This window comes from Balearica regulorum, chromosome 7 (genome assembly GCF_011004875.1).
Source record: "Balearica regulorum gibbericeps isolate bBalReg1 chromosome 7, bBalReg1.pri, whole genome shotgun sequence".
NCBI classification, from domain to species: Eukaryota; Metazoa; Chordata; class Aves; order Gruiformes; family Gruidae; genus Balearica; species Balearica regulorum.
In genome coordinates, this window is record NC_046190.1 from 32,275,847 (window position 1) to 32,292,423 (window position 16,577).

The 16,577-nt window shown below is 38.0% G+C and overlaps 1 protein-coding gene across 12 annotated transcripts in view; it reads right to left on the reverse strand.

Annotated features, from left to right (window-relative positions):
* Positions 1 to 10,224: 10,224 nt before the first annotated feature.
* The window catches only part of CCSER2 (coiled-coil serine rich protein 2), a 71,753-nt gene continuing 65,400 nt past the window's right edge, over positions 10,225 to 16,577 (reverse strand). For 9 of the 12 annotated variants that reach the window (XM_075758776.1, XM_075758779.1, XM_075758775.1 and 6 more), the window contains one exon: positions 10,225 to 12,075. In XM_075758776.1, coding sequence (XP_075614891.1) covers positions 11,254 to 12,075 — 822 coding nt within the window. In that variant the 3' untranslated portion in view covers positions 10,225 to 11,253. Of the gene's footprint in view, positions 12,076 to 13,456; positions 13,473 to 15,861; positions 15,902 to 16,577 lie in introns of those variants that run through there. The other 3 variants (XM_075758782.1, XM_075758781.1, XM_075758785.1) reach the window with 2 other exon arrangements.

Genomic DNA, 16,577 nt, shown 5'->3' on the forward strand with positions numbered 1-16,577 from the left:
AAATGTCAAAGGAGAAGCAATAACTTTCTGGAAATGGGATCAAAATACTTCAGTAGATAGAACTGAAGCTTTTCTTCCAGACCCTGTACCAGTATCACTGAGTATGATACCACTGGAAAGACTGAAAAAATTAAAATGAATCTACCATCTCCCATTTTATCTTTTGTTGGAAAATATATACACACAGCCATCTTCCAGCTTGGCTAGGTATGCTGTGCATCCATGTTCTTCCTTTAAAAGTTCAGAAATATTAGTTCCTGCGGGCTCTGCCCTGTTGTCTGTGATTCCTTTTGCAAGGGCGGAGAGATAGAAACATTTATTTACGAGAGACATGTATGCCGGAACATGATGTGGTCAGCAGGTGCCTCAACTAGCACCAACCTGAGCTGATTTATTTTTTTTAGCTACCATGCACTGTCATTTAGATGGGACGGGCACAGTTATAAAATAGTTGTTCTGCTTCTGATCTTGAAGTTACTGGAGTCTCAGGCAAGTCTGCGCTGTATTCTGCTGCACGGCAAACACGCTGATTGCATGGCCAGTTCTTCCTCCAAGAGATTTTACAGGATTTGATGTTACAGCTTTCTTATACAGCTTCAGCAATGCAGCTCCCTTCCAGCCTGCAACAGCAACTTGCAAACCTTTCATAATGGCGTAAGTCAGCACTACCTTCCTGTTCCTCATGCGTAAGTGGGATCCACCAACAATAACTCATACTATAGCATCCGTGGAACGTAGGAGAAAAAGCCATCATTACTTTTAAAAAAAGACCAAAACACTCCCTCTGCTGGATTCAGCCTGAAAAAATGAGTTATTCTTCAGTAATGGTGCAAAGCACCACTATCCTGAGAAGATGTCACAGATCTAGCAATAGAAACCACGTTTGTTGAGTACCATGTTGTATTTCTACAGAGCTTACACCCCAGGCACAAAGCATACTGTTAAAATTAACGTACATTGTCAGTTAAGAGTGATTTGTTTGCTATTGGGCAAAATAAGAATACCAGTTTTTCAGAGAAGAGGCCATGGGAAAATTTCTGAATAAGCACTAAAAAGCAAAACGTTGTATGAGAATGTGGTCACAGGCTAATATGGACTCAATTTACTTGAGGGTTCAAAGGAAAATTTTCAAACTGTTGCATTTTAGGAGTCATTAAGAACCTTTTCCTTGTGTACTGGAATAGAACATTAGAAAAAAAATGGTTTTCCAAGGTTTCCCTGAGCTACACATCAAACAAACAAGCGAGTCTCAACATAAAGCCCCAGGTCTAATACATGACTGATTTAATTCCCCGAAAAATTGCTTGCTTGTATCTATCCTAATTCAGAGCAGTAACATGTAATTCGTAAATTCTTCTAACCTTAATTCACACTCGCACTACTTGTAGGAGTGTTATCTTTAAATTAATACGATCACAACAGGCCTCATGTTTCATAAAAATAAAATCCACGTAATTAAGTTTTGTCCCCGAGTTTGTTCCACATTAAATATTCTCCCAGGATTTCAGTGCATTCTCAGTGGTAAGCAAATTAAACCCAAGTTCTTAAACACGTTTATATGTAAAACCCACCTCCTCTGCAGAATGGAAGGCTTGCTGCAGCACGGCTGCTCACTAGCCAAGTCCTAACAAATCAACAGATGACCGAGAGCACTGGGAAATGAAATATGGTAGTGTAAGCATGCAACACAAGGGATAGCTTCCACTGCTGAAGGTCTGAGGAGGAAGTGTTACCTACTGGATACTAAATTCAAGGAACCTCAGGAATTTTTTTTTTTTTTTTTTTTTTTTAAAAGATGTAACACAAGTATGCTCAAGAAATCAGGCTCATTTAAAGCACACTGAAAACTGAGGACTCCATAGCAATTCAATTAAATAATGCTGATTATTTAGTCCATGCTATATAGAGTTTATGCACAATTAGACAGGAAAGAAAACACATACATTCTCCTTGAGTAATTTTCCAAAAGTGACCACCAGCACAGCAAATTGTTGCAGTATAGTGAAGAGAACACTTCTTCCCAGGCAGGAGGGATTGTCTCTGCAGGATTTGTGCACTGAAAAAGCAGTTAAAAATTTCTACAAGGGCTTGGAGCTGCAAACACATTTGCATATTTAGTCTTTATCTCCCATATCCCTCGTGGATTTTCAACCTAAGCAGTCAGTGAGCTGAATGATAAATACAGCCGGCTGAAACTAGACAAGCCTGTCACAGAGACCGAGCAGGGAAAACAACTAAATTCTTCTCGCTCGAGTTACACGGATGCTTCGGTTGAGGTTATCGATGCCTGTTGTACTTCCTTCACCTCCGAAGAGACGATTGTTTCTTTCAACTGAGCGATGTTGCTCCCGCTCGCTGAAAATAAGAAGTCGGTATCGCTTAGTTTGGGGCTGGCCCATGACAGCAGCCAGGACAGCGTGCGGAGAAGGCCGGTCTGTACCCTGGTCAGAAAGACACAGCCCCACCTCTGCCTCGGCGGGGGTTTGGAACCCGGAGGAGCGGGCCCCAAGACACAGCCCCACCTCTGCCTCGGCGGGGGTTTGGAACCCGGAGGAGCGGGCCCCAAGACACAGCCCCACCTCTGCCTCGGCGGGGGTTTGGAACCCGGAGGAGCGGGCCCCGGAGCCGTGCGGCCCTGCGGCCGCTTGCCTTGCACTGCCCTCTGCTGCTGCCAGCAGCCAGAGCCCGCCGGCTGCGGCCCTGGGCGGCCCCGAGGAAGGGCAGCGGCAGGAGATTCTGCTTGCGGAACAGATGAAAATGTGACTTCTATTTACAGCTGATCTGAAGAGGAAAAGGAGGTAGATGGAAGCATTTAGCCATGGTTCCCCCCCAGATAAAGCGTATCATCTTGCTTGATTTTATCCACCTGCTTTCTATGCATTTACAAAGGAAATAATAATGCTTAATTCTTGTCCTTTTCTGTCAATAGAGCTCCAAGGGCTTTACCGAGAAAGCTCATACTATTAGACCTTGTTGTTTACCCTGCAGACACTAAAACACGTTTGCTAAAGCCTGTGCAACTGATACTTGGTTTAGAACAGTTAGCACAATGTAGTGACCCATGGCTTTACTTAGAGTAACAGCTAAAACCCCCTTCGAAACATTTATCCTGTGACCATTAGTGTATTTCTAATGCCCCTCCTCAAATTTCTCAGTTTGTACCTACACTAGTCACACTCTGGGATAAGAGTCTAGGAAACATACAAAACACAGGTGATGCAGTGTTCTGTGTCAGAGATTAATACTGTAACATGAAAATAACCTCCATGACCCTTTTTCTCCTTTAAAAGAAATACAAATGTATGAAATTAGACAATATTACATAACAGAATAACAACTGTCAAAGATAATCCCTTGAGAAAATTAACACCCACAAAGCAGCTCAAAAGTAACTGTCATTAGAAGTATATTTGAAAGGAAATATGTATTTTGCATATATTTTTCAGCACCCTGCATGTCCCAGAAATGCCACACGCAGAGCTTTCAACAGCCGTTAATATAATATACGTAGATAGACCTGTACTAATTCTTTTGAAACAAGAAATTGAATGCCAGCATAAAATGCACAGGAGCATTATTAGCAGAGAGCTTGTATATCATTAAGCTTCCCTGCACGGTAATACCAAATCTGCAAGAGCTTATAAGCATATGGTTTGAACATCATAGACTTTCTAGAAACATAAGTTCAGATCCTGGCAGGATCAACTCAGCTTGACAACCTTCTGCTGTGTATCTTGCAGCAATAACTGCTTCGCGACTACTGTCTGATACAACATCTCACACAAAAAGGGCTCTCGCCTGTGACTGGGGGCTTCTAGGTTGCTGCCATAGTACAAAACAAACAACACAAAACACACCAACAACCCACAGAAATTACAGAGCAGCACTTGAGAGGGTTTACAAGCCAGGACTGAACTCAGAGAGTCACCTGTACTAGTTTGAATAACACAGCAGCTGGTTGCTTAAGTCACTTTGCCAAAAGTTGAGTGGAATTATACTCTTTTTTTTTTGTCCCACAGACTCACAACTTTTTGGATAAACACAATATACACCTTTGGAATCCCCTAGGAAGATGGGGACACAGGTTCCTACTACACCATGATACTGTTAGGGATACATATTCCCAGGATAACTTCCCTACAGGACATCAGAGAACTTGTCCACTGTGCTGAATGTAACTTAGAGAGAAACTATTCCCTTTCTTTTACACTTAATGAATTCCTGCAAATAACTGCTGTGGAACCCTAATAAGATGGAAATTCACTGGATCTGGTAGTGATAAAATAAATAGTACCAATAAAGTCTATGAAACTTGCCCTGCAAATAATTAAGATTTTTTTTTTTTTTTTTCAACTGAGCTTTGTGCATAGCTCAGGCTTTTGAAGACTCCTAAGCAGGCAAACACAGGGAGATTAATATAATATTCAAGAAAATACAGGAGGATTTGTTTCCTCAAGGGAATTTTTATCATGCTGTCAGCACAGAATCTTGCAAGTCTTGACTTTGCTAATACCAGTATTATGATATTATTCTCATTTTATATATGAGGAAACTAAGGCACAGAGATAAAGTTAGCATGGGATAATTAGTACAGTTTGTCAAACAGTATTAAATCAATTAAAATGGACTAAAGAATTGTAGGAATTGCTGGACTTTTATATTACCAAGCACTGAAATCTATCAAAGTGATCCAAGTCTTTAAATGCTCATAGGTTTTATATACATACACTTACATAGCTCAATTAGAGGTATCGACCATCTCTAGACTTACCACTGTTTGTGCACAAAAGCTATTCTATACTGATGATCATAAGGAAATAAGAGAAATTTACACAGGCTCATTTTCAAGGGTGCTTCTCTTTCTAACTGTAGCACCCAAAATAATGATGCATCAGGTCTCTTCAGAATAAAATCTAAACAATTGTTTTGATTGGAGAGGTATTAAGGGGACCCCATTAGGTCAGAATGTGAAGCTTCATTGAAATCTAAGTGTTTCTCCCAAATTGCTGCATTTCTATGGAATTTTCTGAAAAAAAGAAAACAAGCAAGTAAGTAACTGTTGGAGTGTCCCATCTCCTTAACTGTTTTTAAATGCCTGCCAGTTTGGGCTATTTTAGAGGCTTGCATCATAACACACTTTAAAAGCCAACCTCTGTCATGAAATGCTTTCAATAACTGAAGTGATTTTTCAGAGCCTGTGATGGAGAGAAGCATTTTCTTTAAACAGCTTTTTCAGATTTTGCTCTGCTTTGGAATAACCAAATTCAAAATAATTCTTAAAACAGTTTCTGTTCTGTAAGGCACTTCTGCCTTTAGCTTCACACTAAGACTCCCACTATATTCAGTGAGGACTTTGAGCAAGCACACAGAACCACCCCATGTATTGGACTAGACCTGAGGACTCTTACTGCTTGTGGTTTCACAGAAAATAACTAGAACTCCTAACAGAAAAGCCCCCTCTTGCCTTTTATACTGGCCGATTAGCATTAAATACTTGAATAACTCATTTTTAGAGCTGTGGCATTTATGTTCAGTGTGCTCCGCTAAAAGGCAATTCTCATTTGAAAGAGCAGCTAATACTCATAACTTAGGGAAAGCCGCAACCGCATGAATCTGGCTGACGTCGTGCACGCTTTTCAGTATTGGATGGGTCTAACTAGTTCAGCTGCATCCAGTCGCGCTCATAAAAATAAAGCATTCCTGTTCAAGGTGCCAAGGGTGTTGATTCTGGGTTGCAAAAGAAAGGAAAAGTCAGAAATTTCTCATCATCGAACACCTTCTCCTCACGTGTGGCGTCCTGCCCAATGCCAGTAGAGCAGATCTCTTCCAGCATCAGGAGACCATTGCTGTCAGTCCTGCTGGCAGACCGTAGCTCATTGCTGCCACAAGGCCTTTGCCTCTGGATGGGAGAGGGCAGGGAAGACAGGGCAGCTGTGAATTACAGCTTTTAGGAACACTATTTACACAGTCATTGCGTCAGCCTTTTAACATCTGATGATCACACCGATAGGATTAGACACGACTGCAACACAGTCTTGTCCATCGAGTAACAAAGAGCTCACTTACCCGGCGGAACTACAAGGCAGGAGGATCCGCAATATGTAACTACCTTTTTGGGCCTCAGTTGAGAAGGTACCCAAAACATGTGTTTGAAGCTCAAAATAAAACCTTAGGTTAAGGATTACAAGGGTCTGTTTTTAAATGGTCTTACTTCAAACTACACGATTCTCCCTTTACCGATCCCCAAATTTCGATGTAAATTTCAAACTTGAACTTCCATCTACTGAAACAGGTCAGATGAAATTAGTGGAGCAGATTACCTTTTCTCTCAAGAATAATAAACTGTTCAAACAATGGGCAAAATACTGATATACAACTGGGAGCTTTTTATGAATGTTTACATGTATGCATACATTGCATCAATTTGGACTCCTGTGGGGAAATAACTTTCTCAAATTAATGTCTTATGATAATAATTTTAATTAGTTAATTACAAAAGAAAACTCTGTGACATACTCTTCTCTCCTCAACTGTGCCTTAGAGGTGAGATAACATACCTTTAAAAAGCAGCCATGTCAGTCCTTGTTCATCTGGAGAGTACATTAAAATGTTTAGCTTTTCTATGTGTCTTTTTTTTTTTTTTCCTTTTCTTTATTCTTTAGCAGAAAGTCTCATGCTAAAAGCCTACAAGTCTGTTGGAGAAAGACAGTTCCATGGGAAATCATGAGCATAAGCATAATCTACTCCTCCCCAAAATTCCCTGTCTACAATTCTATAATTCTGCACAGTCTATGACTTAAACATACATGAAGTGAACAGTCAGGAGAAATAGGTACTTATTAGAATTATGACTTTTATTTTTATTCACTAGAGCAACATTGAGGAAAGAATTTTTACATACAGGTTTTTAAATCAACTTTACAAGCAAATTCCAATATACAGTATTTACTCTGGCCTGGGTTAAAAAACAAAAACAACGAAGCAGATAGTAAGGGTACCTCTTGTTTCAGCTAGTATTGAATTTAAGACTTCACTGACACTGGAATTATATTGTTTTTATTGTGGTGCTTTTACAATTAAGTAGGCAGTGAGCAGCTTTACCACAACAGTGACTGAATTTTCCTTGACAGCATAGTTGTAAGATTACTATACTGAGACCTACCACCAGGATCATGTATTAAATCCACTCTGCTCAGCAAAAGCCACTGTAACGAGATAAGGAATAGCTACGGAAGCCCAATGCAAGAACAGATTTCCATTTGTATGGCAAGAAAAATGTCCATATTAAGAGGATTATGTGCTGTGCAAAACCAGAAATACTTCCCCCCAACATGCAACCTACCGAGTATGACACTTTAGAATGTGCATATGGTTGTGACATGCAAACAAAGGAAATCACGCAAGTGGTCTTCAGTTTTCTAGCATCGTTACAACAAATCAGCATTTAGATCAAGGATGAAATCAATTTTACTGACCTATGATGCAGTCTAGTTGCTACGTCTAGTCTTGCTGCTACGAGACTTAAGTTGAGGAACCCATTTGTTTTGGAACTACATGAAAAATTCTGGGCCATTTTGGATTTTCAGGGCCTTTGTGATTATTTTGAGAAAGCCTAAGAGATAATATTGCACTTCTTGTCTCAAACAAAAACATATGCTGGGAACATTATTTTTGAAGGGCTATGCTAGTCCTGGGGAAGTTTTGCCATCGGCCTTGATTGGCAGTGGGAAGCGCTAGCTTCAGGGAAGGGGAAGGTAATCATCTGGCTGCATCATCAGTGTTAAGATTCCACAGTTAAATTAAAGTCATTGCACAACAAAAACTCAGTACACTATATGAATATTTTTAAACATGCTAGAGTGCATATCGATTCTGTGAAAGGGATGTGAAGATACCTTGGAAACGGCAACACTCGCAGGGAAATTAGTTTCAAACAAAAGCCACACACAGCAGGAGGCATCTAGATTATTTTAGGCACAACTCCAAGCAATAAAGCTCATTTAAAGTGCAATTCTGGTTTTTTTGTGTTTATTCACTTGTTAAAATGCGTAATTGCCTCTGTACACACATACTGAACAGTAGTTTAATACTTTTGTGAATATTGCACAAAAGAATGAGAAATCAAAAAACAAAAAAATGGCAATAAACCAGTTTTAGAAACCTAAAGAAACCCTGAAGATATCAAATCCTTTAATTTACGCATTTAGGATAATCTGCACCAGTACTAATGATATATCCGCACCTTCCATAAGGTAGCTACGTTACCTGAAAATACTTACTTTAATCCCATTTGACAAGCTCTACACAGCGCCCTCTTATCCATCTCCCCCCCAACCCCTGTCCTTCACTGAAGCGAAGTTCCAAAACTTCACTACTTCTCTTCCAGTTGCCCATCTACTGACAGGCTTTGCTCATACTCTGGACTTACTATACATGCAACAGAACCTTCCCTGGCAAAGTCTGAAGAGCCAAAACACGTAGTTGTCTTTAGAGGGATGCGAGGTTAGCAGCTGAATACAAATACAACTCAGGCTAGCATCTGTCTCATCTGTGATCAAATCCTGCCGTCTCCAGCTCAATGCCTCACTAATCTGTCAGAACAAAATGGGGAAATGCTATAACAAATAATATAATCTACTTATGCTTCTTTAACACAGAAAAAAAACCCAAACTACCATAGAATATATTTTTGTTCTTCTGGGAAAAAAAAAAACTAAAAACTATCTTCATTTTTATGAAAACCCTGATCATCTCTTTGCTTCATTCCTTAATTTTCAGTAAAGGTGCAGATAGATATCTATCTATACTTTTAAATGTAAACATAAACATTTTAACATTACTAAATCAGGCTGGTGATATCTCCAGAATAAGAAGCAAAAGAACTCATGGTGAAATATCTCTGTCAATAGCATTAAGTGTCAATCATCTTTTTACAGAAAATAATTTACAACTAAAAATAACATCAGCTTCTCTTCAAGGAAAATAAACTTAAAAAACACACCTTCCATAGAAATCTATATGGACCAGAAAACAAACCAGGAATCTGATCATTCCCTCAACAGTTTTTAAACTCCTGAGAAACAGTTAGCTCCCAGGAGCTAGTTTTGGGGAATATAAAAAGACAGCTTTATTTTCTTATCAAAAGCAAATACTTATACCGAAGGCCATCTAATTCAATGCTTTTCAAGGAAAGAAAGAATTTTTCCTGGAGAATAATTGTTACAGCAGTCTTGAACTGTAGATATTTTGATCCTGTATCAACTGTAACAATTAACATTACCCTTGTTACTTCTTGCTTACATTGTCTCCGCCCCAGTTAACAGGAAATCCTGCAGGTCTCTCAGTGCAGATTGATATAAGCAGTTTGGAAATAAAACCTCTCCCCTGCCCATTTTACCCGCAAGCTTTTCAATTTTCCACTTCATTGTCAGTTAAAAGAATTTACAGTGCGACAAATCCAAAAAAACTTTCTTGGATTTTAATTATGTACTGAGAAATTCAGGTGAAATAATTATGTTTTTTTCTTTCTCCCATCCAAATAAGGTATCCATCAGGATAGTCCTAGTTAAATGGTTTATATTACAGAGGTTGATTATTGAACTTTTTTATGAAATGTCTATACCTATTCACTTTAATTCTCCCAAAGAAAATACTGTAATATGCCAATGTCCTATAGCCAAAGCCTAGAACAAACTATTACTATGTTTCATTTTACTGACATTATTTGCTGTTCAGGAACAGATCTTGAGCTAAGTTATTTTAACAGCCTTCTGCTGATAATTTTAAAATCAATTCAAGAACAGAAAAAAAACACAATTTGAAACATCCAAGAGACAGTGACGGGAAAGAAGGAAAGAACTGGAGATGGGACATAGCATTAAGTTTCTGGAAAGCTTCACTGGATATGCATATACTGAACTCACAGCACACGTGTCGTGGTCCCACAGTTGCACCATGATGGGCATGTATTTCCAGACCACTTTCAGAAAAAATACTTCTCCTAGACAGCAGAAAAATGTTGGGTTTTTTTCTTCTTCTTTATTTCCTCAAAAAGCTCCTTCCCAGTTATTATGTACTTCTTTAGAAATTACAAAAACAAAATTTACAAAAAAAACCAAAACCAAAATAAACATCTCTGAAAAACTCTTAAGAGTACCAGCTCTGGATTAGGACATAACAGGATTGCTCAAAGCAAATAAGTGGGGTTATTTTTTTTAAAATAGGTTTTAATACAAGTTTTATTCTGTAAAATAGTTTCAAATCCTTACATATATGGCGAAGTTTGTGCAAAATTTCAAGTCAGGTACTTTAGAGTCTTTCCATATTAAACAGAAATCAATAAATACAAGTAGTACAATAAAAGTTAAAAAATATTAATTAAAATGCATGTTGTGCAACCTCAACATAGGTGTTATGGACCCCTTACTCCCAGAGGCTCCCTACTTACCAATTCATAAGAGCCTGTATTGGAAGGTTTTGCACAAGTATCCTTAGCACTGCGTTTCAAGAATCTACCCGGTAACGTGTCTATTCAACACAATAAAAACATACCACAATCTTTTAAGAAATGATGATGTTTAAGAGAGAAGATTCATTTCACCCTGTGAAATCTGCTTATTGTCTGTGAACAGTGAAAATGAGATAAATAAAGAACAGAGCAACTTCAGATTACAGCAAAACAAAACAACACAACCCACCCAACCCATTAGATTAAATAACATTAAATATGTCAGTCTTGAGATAATGATAAATACAAGGATTTTTGCATAGGCCTCTGGAATACAGAGTCAGAAATATGGCCAATAAAACATCAGCTAGTAAGTCTAATTTTCCACCACTCTAACCTAACGAGTACTCAGAAGCAAGAAGTTAAACTGAATGATAATTTCATTGTCTACTAACTCAAATCAACAGAGGTAAGAAGTGATTTCTGTTGTCCTGAAACACATAGTGCAGCGTTCTGGTATTTGTGGTCACAATAGACTTCAGTATTTGCTTAATTACTAAGAACACTGGGCAATACAATCTTTAATACAGATCTACAATACCATAAAACACTCTCAAGAGAAGCTGCACAGCTCATAACACGAGCCTCAGAACAAAACAGGATGGAGTATGCAAATATTAAAGAAAGACACTATTTTTAATATTCACTCAGGATTTGCAGGCTGTAGGTGAAGCAGCCTCAAAGGCAGTCAATACATAGGAAGTAGTTTAATGTATGGCATCGTTCAATGAGATGTAGGTATGTTCTCAATGTGTCTTTGGTTTAGGGAGGCGGGAATGCCTATTAGAGGGCAAACTATCCGCAGCATGCAAACCGGTATTCTGTGTTTGCACATTTTCCTTTCTCTGTACCAGTGGCTTTGGGATGTTAGTCTTCAAACAGGTGTTTTGAGGCTCTGCAGATACGGGTGTGGATTTCTGACTGCTCATTTGCTTAGATTTAACAAAGGACATAGTTGGCGGGCGAAGTTTAGATACTTTCTGACTCTGTTTACCCTTTAGGTTATCCTGACCAGGTGTTGACTGTAGCTGAGTCGAACCACTTGGTGGTAGAAGCTCAGGTTCCTTGGAAGCAGCAGAATGATTTGCAGATCGTGCGACAACGGCCATCGTAGGAGGCACTAAAGCATTTGGGGGCTTTGCGATTCTTAAAGTCTTTGGCCGCGAAGCCTGGTTTGTGAACGAGGGTTGACCTTTCACAGCTAATTCAGTCTGCACCGCTCTAGCATCAGCTCCTGTAGAGGTCTGAAAACAGGACCGAGACGGTAATGTTCCTTCTTTATTACTAGCCACCTCTCCAGGGTCTTCAGTATTTTTATTTTTCAAATTTTCCAAATATGATGCATTCTCATCTTTTATGTTTAACTGTATGCTCCTTAAAGTGTTTACATCATTCAGGCTATTTGTGAGAGAGACATTTGCAGCATTTTGATTCTGATGATTGCTATTTTCATGCAGACCATGTTTAGGATATTCACTGTGGGCCTCGATATGTGGTATTTTTATTAGTTTTCCCTGGGCGAGGTCTGTGGAACTGGGAAGGCTGCTGGAAGGCTGTAGTACTTGAGGCTGTTAAAGAGAAAAGAATACAATCACCTATTAGGCAAAGAAAACACCAGGTAACATTCTGAATCCAGTGTGCACTGACTGGATGCTTGATAAGGGCTGTATATCTGGTTTTTTAAAAATCAAAACTTTGACTTTGGCAAAACAGGATGGTTCATGGGACAAATGTGACTTGTAGCTTAAGTGGAAAAAATTATACTAGCACCAAGATACACAACAACATAAAGACAAAAAAGAAACTTATTAGCTTAAAGAAACATGAAAAAGGCATGGTTGATGGTTTCACCTAAATCTGCAGGACAGCATAAGAATGGCACACGAGTACTGATCAATTCTGATTCAAGTGCTTAATCAACAACTGCAACTGCTATCAGACTGTATCCATCTTTTAATTTCTATTCACTGCATACTCAAGTTAACTATCCCAAACCTTTTATCAGTGTTCTATACTGTACAGGCAGGAAAGGAGTTTAATGGACCACATGAATTTACAGTGCGTTTTCCTCACCTTACTCAGGTCAGGAAATTTGGTACAGGTATGTTGTAATTAGGCTACTGACTATACTTAGGTAACCCTCATCTTGAGCGGATTTCAAATGGGCCAATAAAGAAACCATCTTCAACAAAGCAGTACAACAGAGTACATGTGAAGCTAAAGATCATACAGTACTACACTGATAATCAAGGGATAAAGATAACTTAATGAAGACTTTACATTTTATCAGAAGATACAATCTGATCAGATATGCATCAGACAAGACAACTGCTGGTACCTCTTCTGGGTCATTTCTATTTTCTCTTTGCTCTTCCCTGAAAAAGACTTTAAAGGTTAATGTGTGTGCTAGCTTCAGACACATCCTAGACCTGCAACGTGTATACAGATCTTGGAAGAACTATTAAAAATTCTGCAATTCATGGCAAAATCCAAAACCTATTAAAACTTAAACTACAGTTTTAGCAAGATTCAGGTTTGGCTGATTTTCTCATTTTCTTCATAAAGGAGGGGAACTGAACTACTATGAGCTAGTCTTGTCCCCAAACTACTTGAATTCTTACCAACTGATAGATTGCACATACATAGTAAACAGGCTTACAGTATTTGTTTACTAGTGAAACATAGTCAGTAAAAAAAGAAGCAATGTTTGTCTTTAAGGGATTTGACTAAAAAATGTCACTTCAGTCACTCAAATTATTCACAACTTCTAAATGAGAAAGGCAATTATTTGTCTGGTCTTCTAGCTGCTCTTAGAATTAGCAGGAAGAACGTAATGATAGCTGTGCGTGCCAAAGTCCTTTTACATTTCTACGATGATAGCACGTCTCAGGATTCTTTAAGCTTTTTTTGATCCTTTGATCTTTTCCCTGGCAGGATTACTACTGAATACTGAAGCCTCAAAATTCTTAATCAAGAAAAAAAAAATAATGGTAATGAGAGAAATATCAAGGTTTCTCAATCAAATTTTTATTTACTAGCAGTTTATCCCTTTGGAATATACCAGTTCTACCTATAAGCAAAGGCAATATCTAAGCTGGACCAGTGATGTTAGCAAGTGATAGACAGGTAAGTACAAATATGTTGAGCAGTCTGAATATGATTGTTTTGAAAAGAGGGAAGAGGAGCAGAAGAAAAAAAAAAAGAAAAAAGACTTCAAAATGGTGTCAAACAAGTACCAAAACATTATTCCTTACGTGACCAAAACTAGCTTAACTTTGTGCATCCTTCTTAAGCAATCCTACAGGGAGGAAGTACTAAACACAATTAATAATTCATTACATTGAGAGAGTTACAGCTTAAAAAAATGAATCCTCCAGATATTTTTGTCATTTTTCAGTGTTTATGTAGTGGGTTACAGAAGTCATTATCCTTCCAGCTTAGGAGCTGACAGATAGATGTTAGCCAAAGTGATTTGAAACCTCACCTCCAAAACCAAAACTGCTAAAAATGAGTGCAGAAACCAATGCACTAGAATACCTGATTCCTATACAAATACTTCAACAAATAATTCAAATTTTCTAATCCTATTTGAAGTTAAAAATTAGTACATTTCCAAACAGTATTGTGTCAAATCCTAATATATAAAAATAATTGTCAGAAAACTTTTCCCCTCACCTAGGAAGGGTTTCTAAATGCCAGTCTTCAGAAATGCAGATAACTAATCTGAGCACTGCAAATCCTAACTTTATATCAAGTAATCCGAGTTATACTAATCAGCAAAATGAAAAATTTCGAAGTTACAAAAGAAACTAAATTTGTATGGCAAGTTGAATTAAACACAAAACCATCTGAAATACAGCAAAGCAGCAAACTTTCGATAATGCTATTTTGAGTTCTTTTGACAAAAACTAGGTATTATTTGAGCTTTTCCATTTGGACAATTTTCATGTTACATATAAGAATAGCCAAATACATATTTTCCTCATTATCTTCCATAATCTGAAAAGGTCTAAGCAGCTTAATATCCATAAAGTTAGCTATTGAAAGGTAGAAAACAGCTACATGCTCAGAATTGCGAGTTACGACATCATCTTCACTAAGTGGTTTTAAATACTGTACTGTTTTCTAATTTTGTATTTCTACTTAGACAAAGTCTGTCCAGTTATGATTACAGATTTTAATCTCTTGAAATTGTTACATGCATTAACATTCAAGATGACACTGAAAGCACTTCCAAAATATGCAAGTAACAGTTCACAAGGTATCTAATACTGAAACTGTATTATCTTTATCTAGAATTTACATCTCTGCCTTACACGAGTTTTCCTTTTATTAGGGAAGTATTAATACATTATGACCATGTTATTAGTAAAAAAAAAAAACCCACAAAAAAACCCCAGCTAGCAGAACGACTAGTACTTGGTGAATTCCATCACAAGGATGGGGAATAGAAAGATAAAGAGGCAATATACCCTCTAGGCACAGTATTTTGTTTCATGGCAGTCTTCAAGAGCTTGTCATCTGCATTGCTTCGGGTGCGCTTTTGATAATATATCAGACTGATCATGACTTGGTGTAGACTGTCATACTAACCAGACTTCTTTTTTTGTCCCATAAAGAAAATATTCAGGTGGACAGACACCTGCATTCCTTTGGAATCCTCCTAAAATGTAAAGTTGGACTCTAAAGCATTTCAAGTACAATGTAACTGAAGAAAATTAGTTTTCCCCAAATTGAAAGTACATTAGACAAAACGCTTTGTGCACATGCTCCCTTTTGCACAACAAAACCAGACTTTTACTATACTGGTAAGAGCTTCCAAGACCTGCATATATTGATGCACCAATCAAAATTACTTACAGTCCCTACCACATTAATTGGATTTTTCTCTTATTTATCTCAAGTAAAACTGGCTGTTACATCATCCAGAGAAAAATGACAATATATCCATGAAGAGGATTATCATTACTATACAGTTATTGAACCACTGAGATTGTATTAGCTTTGCGTTGGAGAACCGAGACAAGTATGTTATACTGATAAAGAAGTTCAACGCCGTCATGACAGCGATATTCATTGTAATATCACTACTTTAAAATTCCCTTTAGTTTTTGATTTAGTTATTTTGTACCTCTAACCTCAATCCCCATCTCGATTCCCTATGTAATACCTCTGTAGGATGAAATAAAGGCATTTTCTCCCTGCAGTATTCTGAGGAACGAGGGAAGCGAAGCAATGAGAAATCCGAGAACTGCATGCACATCTCCAGTAGACATGCATCATGCATAGGGCAAAAAAACAACAGTGAAAATGCGTGAGGAGAAGATGGGAAGAAATCTGAAGTTGTACTGTACCAAGCTTTATCACAGAAGTAATGGACTAACTTCTCAACTCCTTGCCAATAGCATAATGGGAAAGCAGAGACAAGAAAAAGACAAGGACAATGATGTCAGAGGACCAAGACAAAACAATGAGCAATTGCCATGACAGAACTGCAACTTTTCACCATTTAAATTGCAATTACCGTGTCCCCCATTGGTTTTTAATCCACCTTCCAGAAACAAAGGTAGCAACAGAGTTTAAGTAATGCAGTACAAATATTTATAGCAAGACCTACACAGAATACCTTTGCTCTTGTAGCTTGAAATCTTTTAACACAGTTAATCTCTTACACTTCAAATACTGTTTAGAGCTGTAACTAGAATTTGTGTGTATGATTACAACTGTATACATCAAAAATATTTGCATTCACGCACATACATGTTAGATATCTAACAATGAACAACGATGTCATAAGATACAGCATATTACATATTTTGACCATGTTGCCCATACTGTTTAATAACCCATCTTCCTAGCAACTGGCTCATGAATTTGAAGAGGCACCAAACTACCATGGTTTCTTTCTGGAGGGGTGCAGGGACGAAGGGACACAAACCCCACTAAAGAAATTTTTCATTTTCTGATCAGTTCTGACATCCCCCATCTCACTGCCTTGACAGAGGATAACCTGTCATTTCACAGGCCTTCATTTGAAGACACAGCCTTGCTGAAAGGCTACACTGGAAAG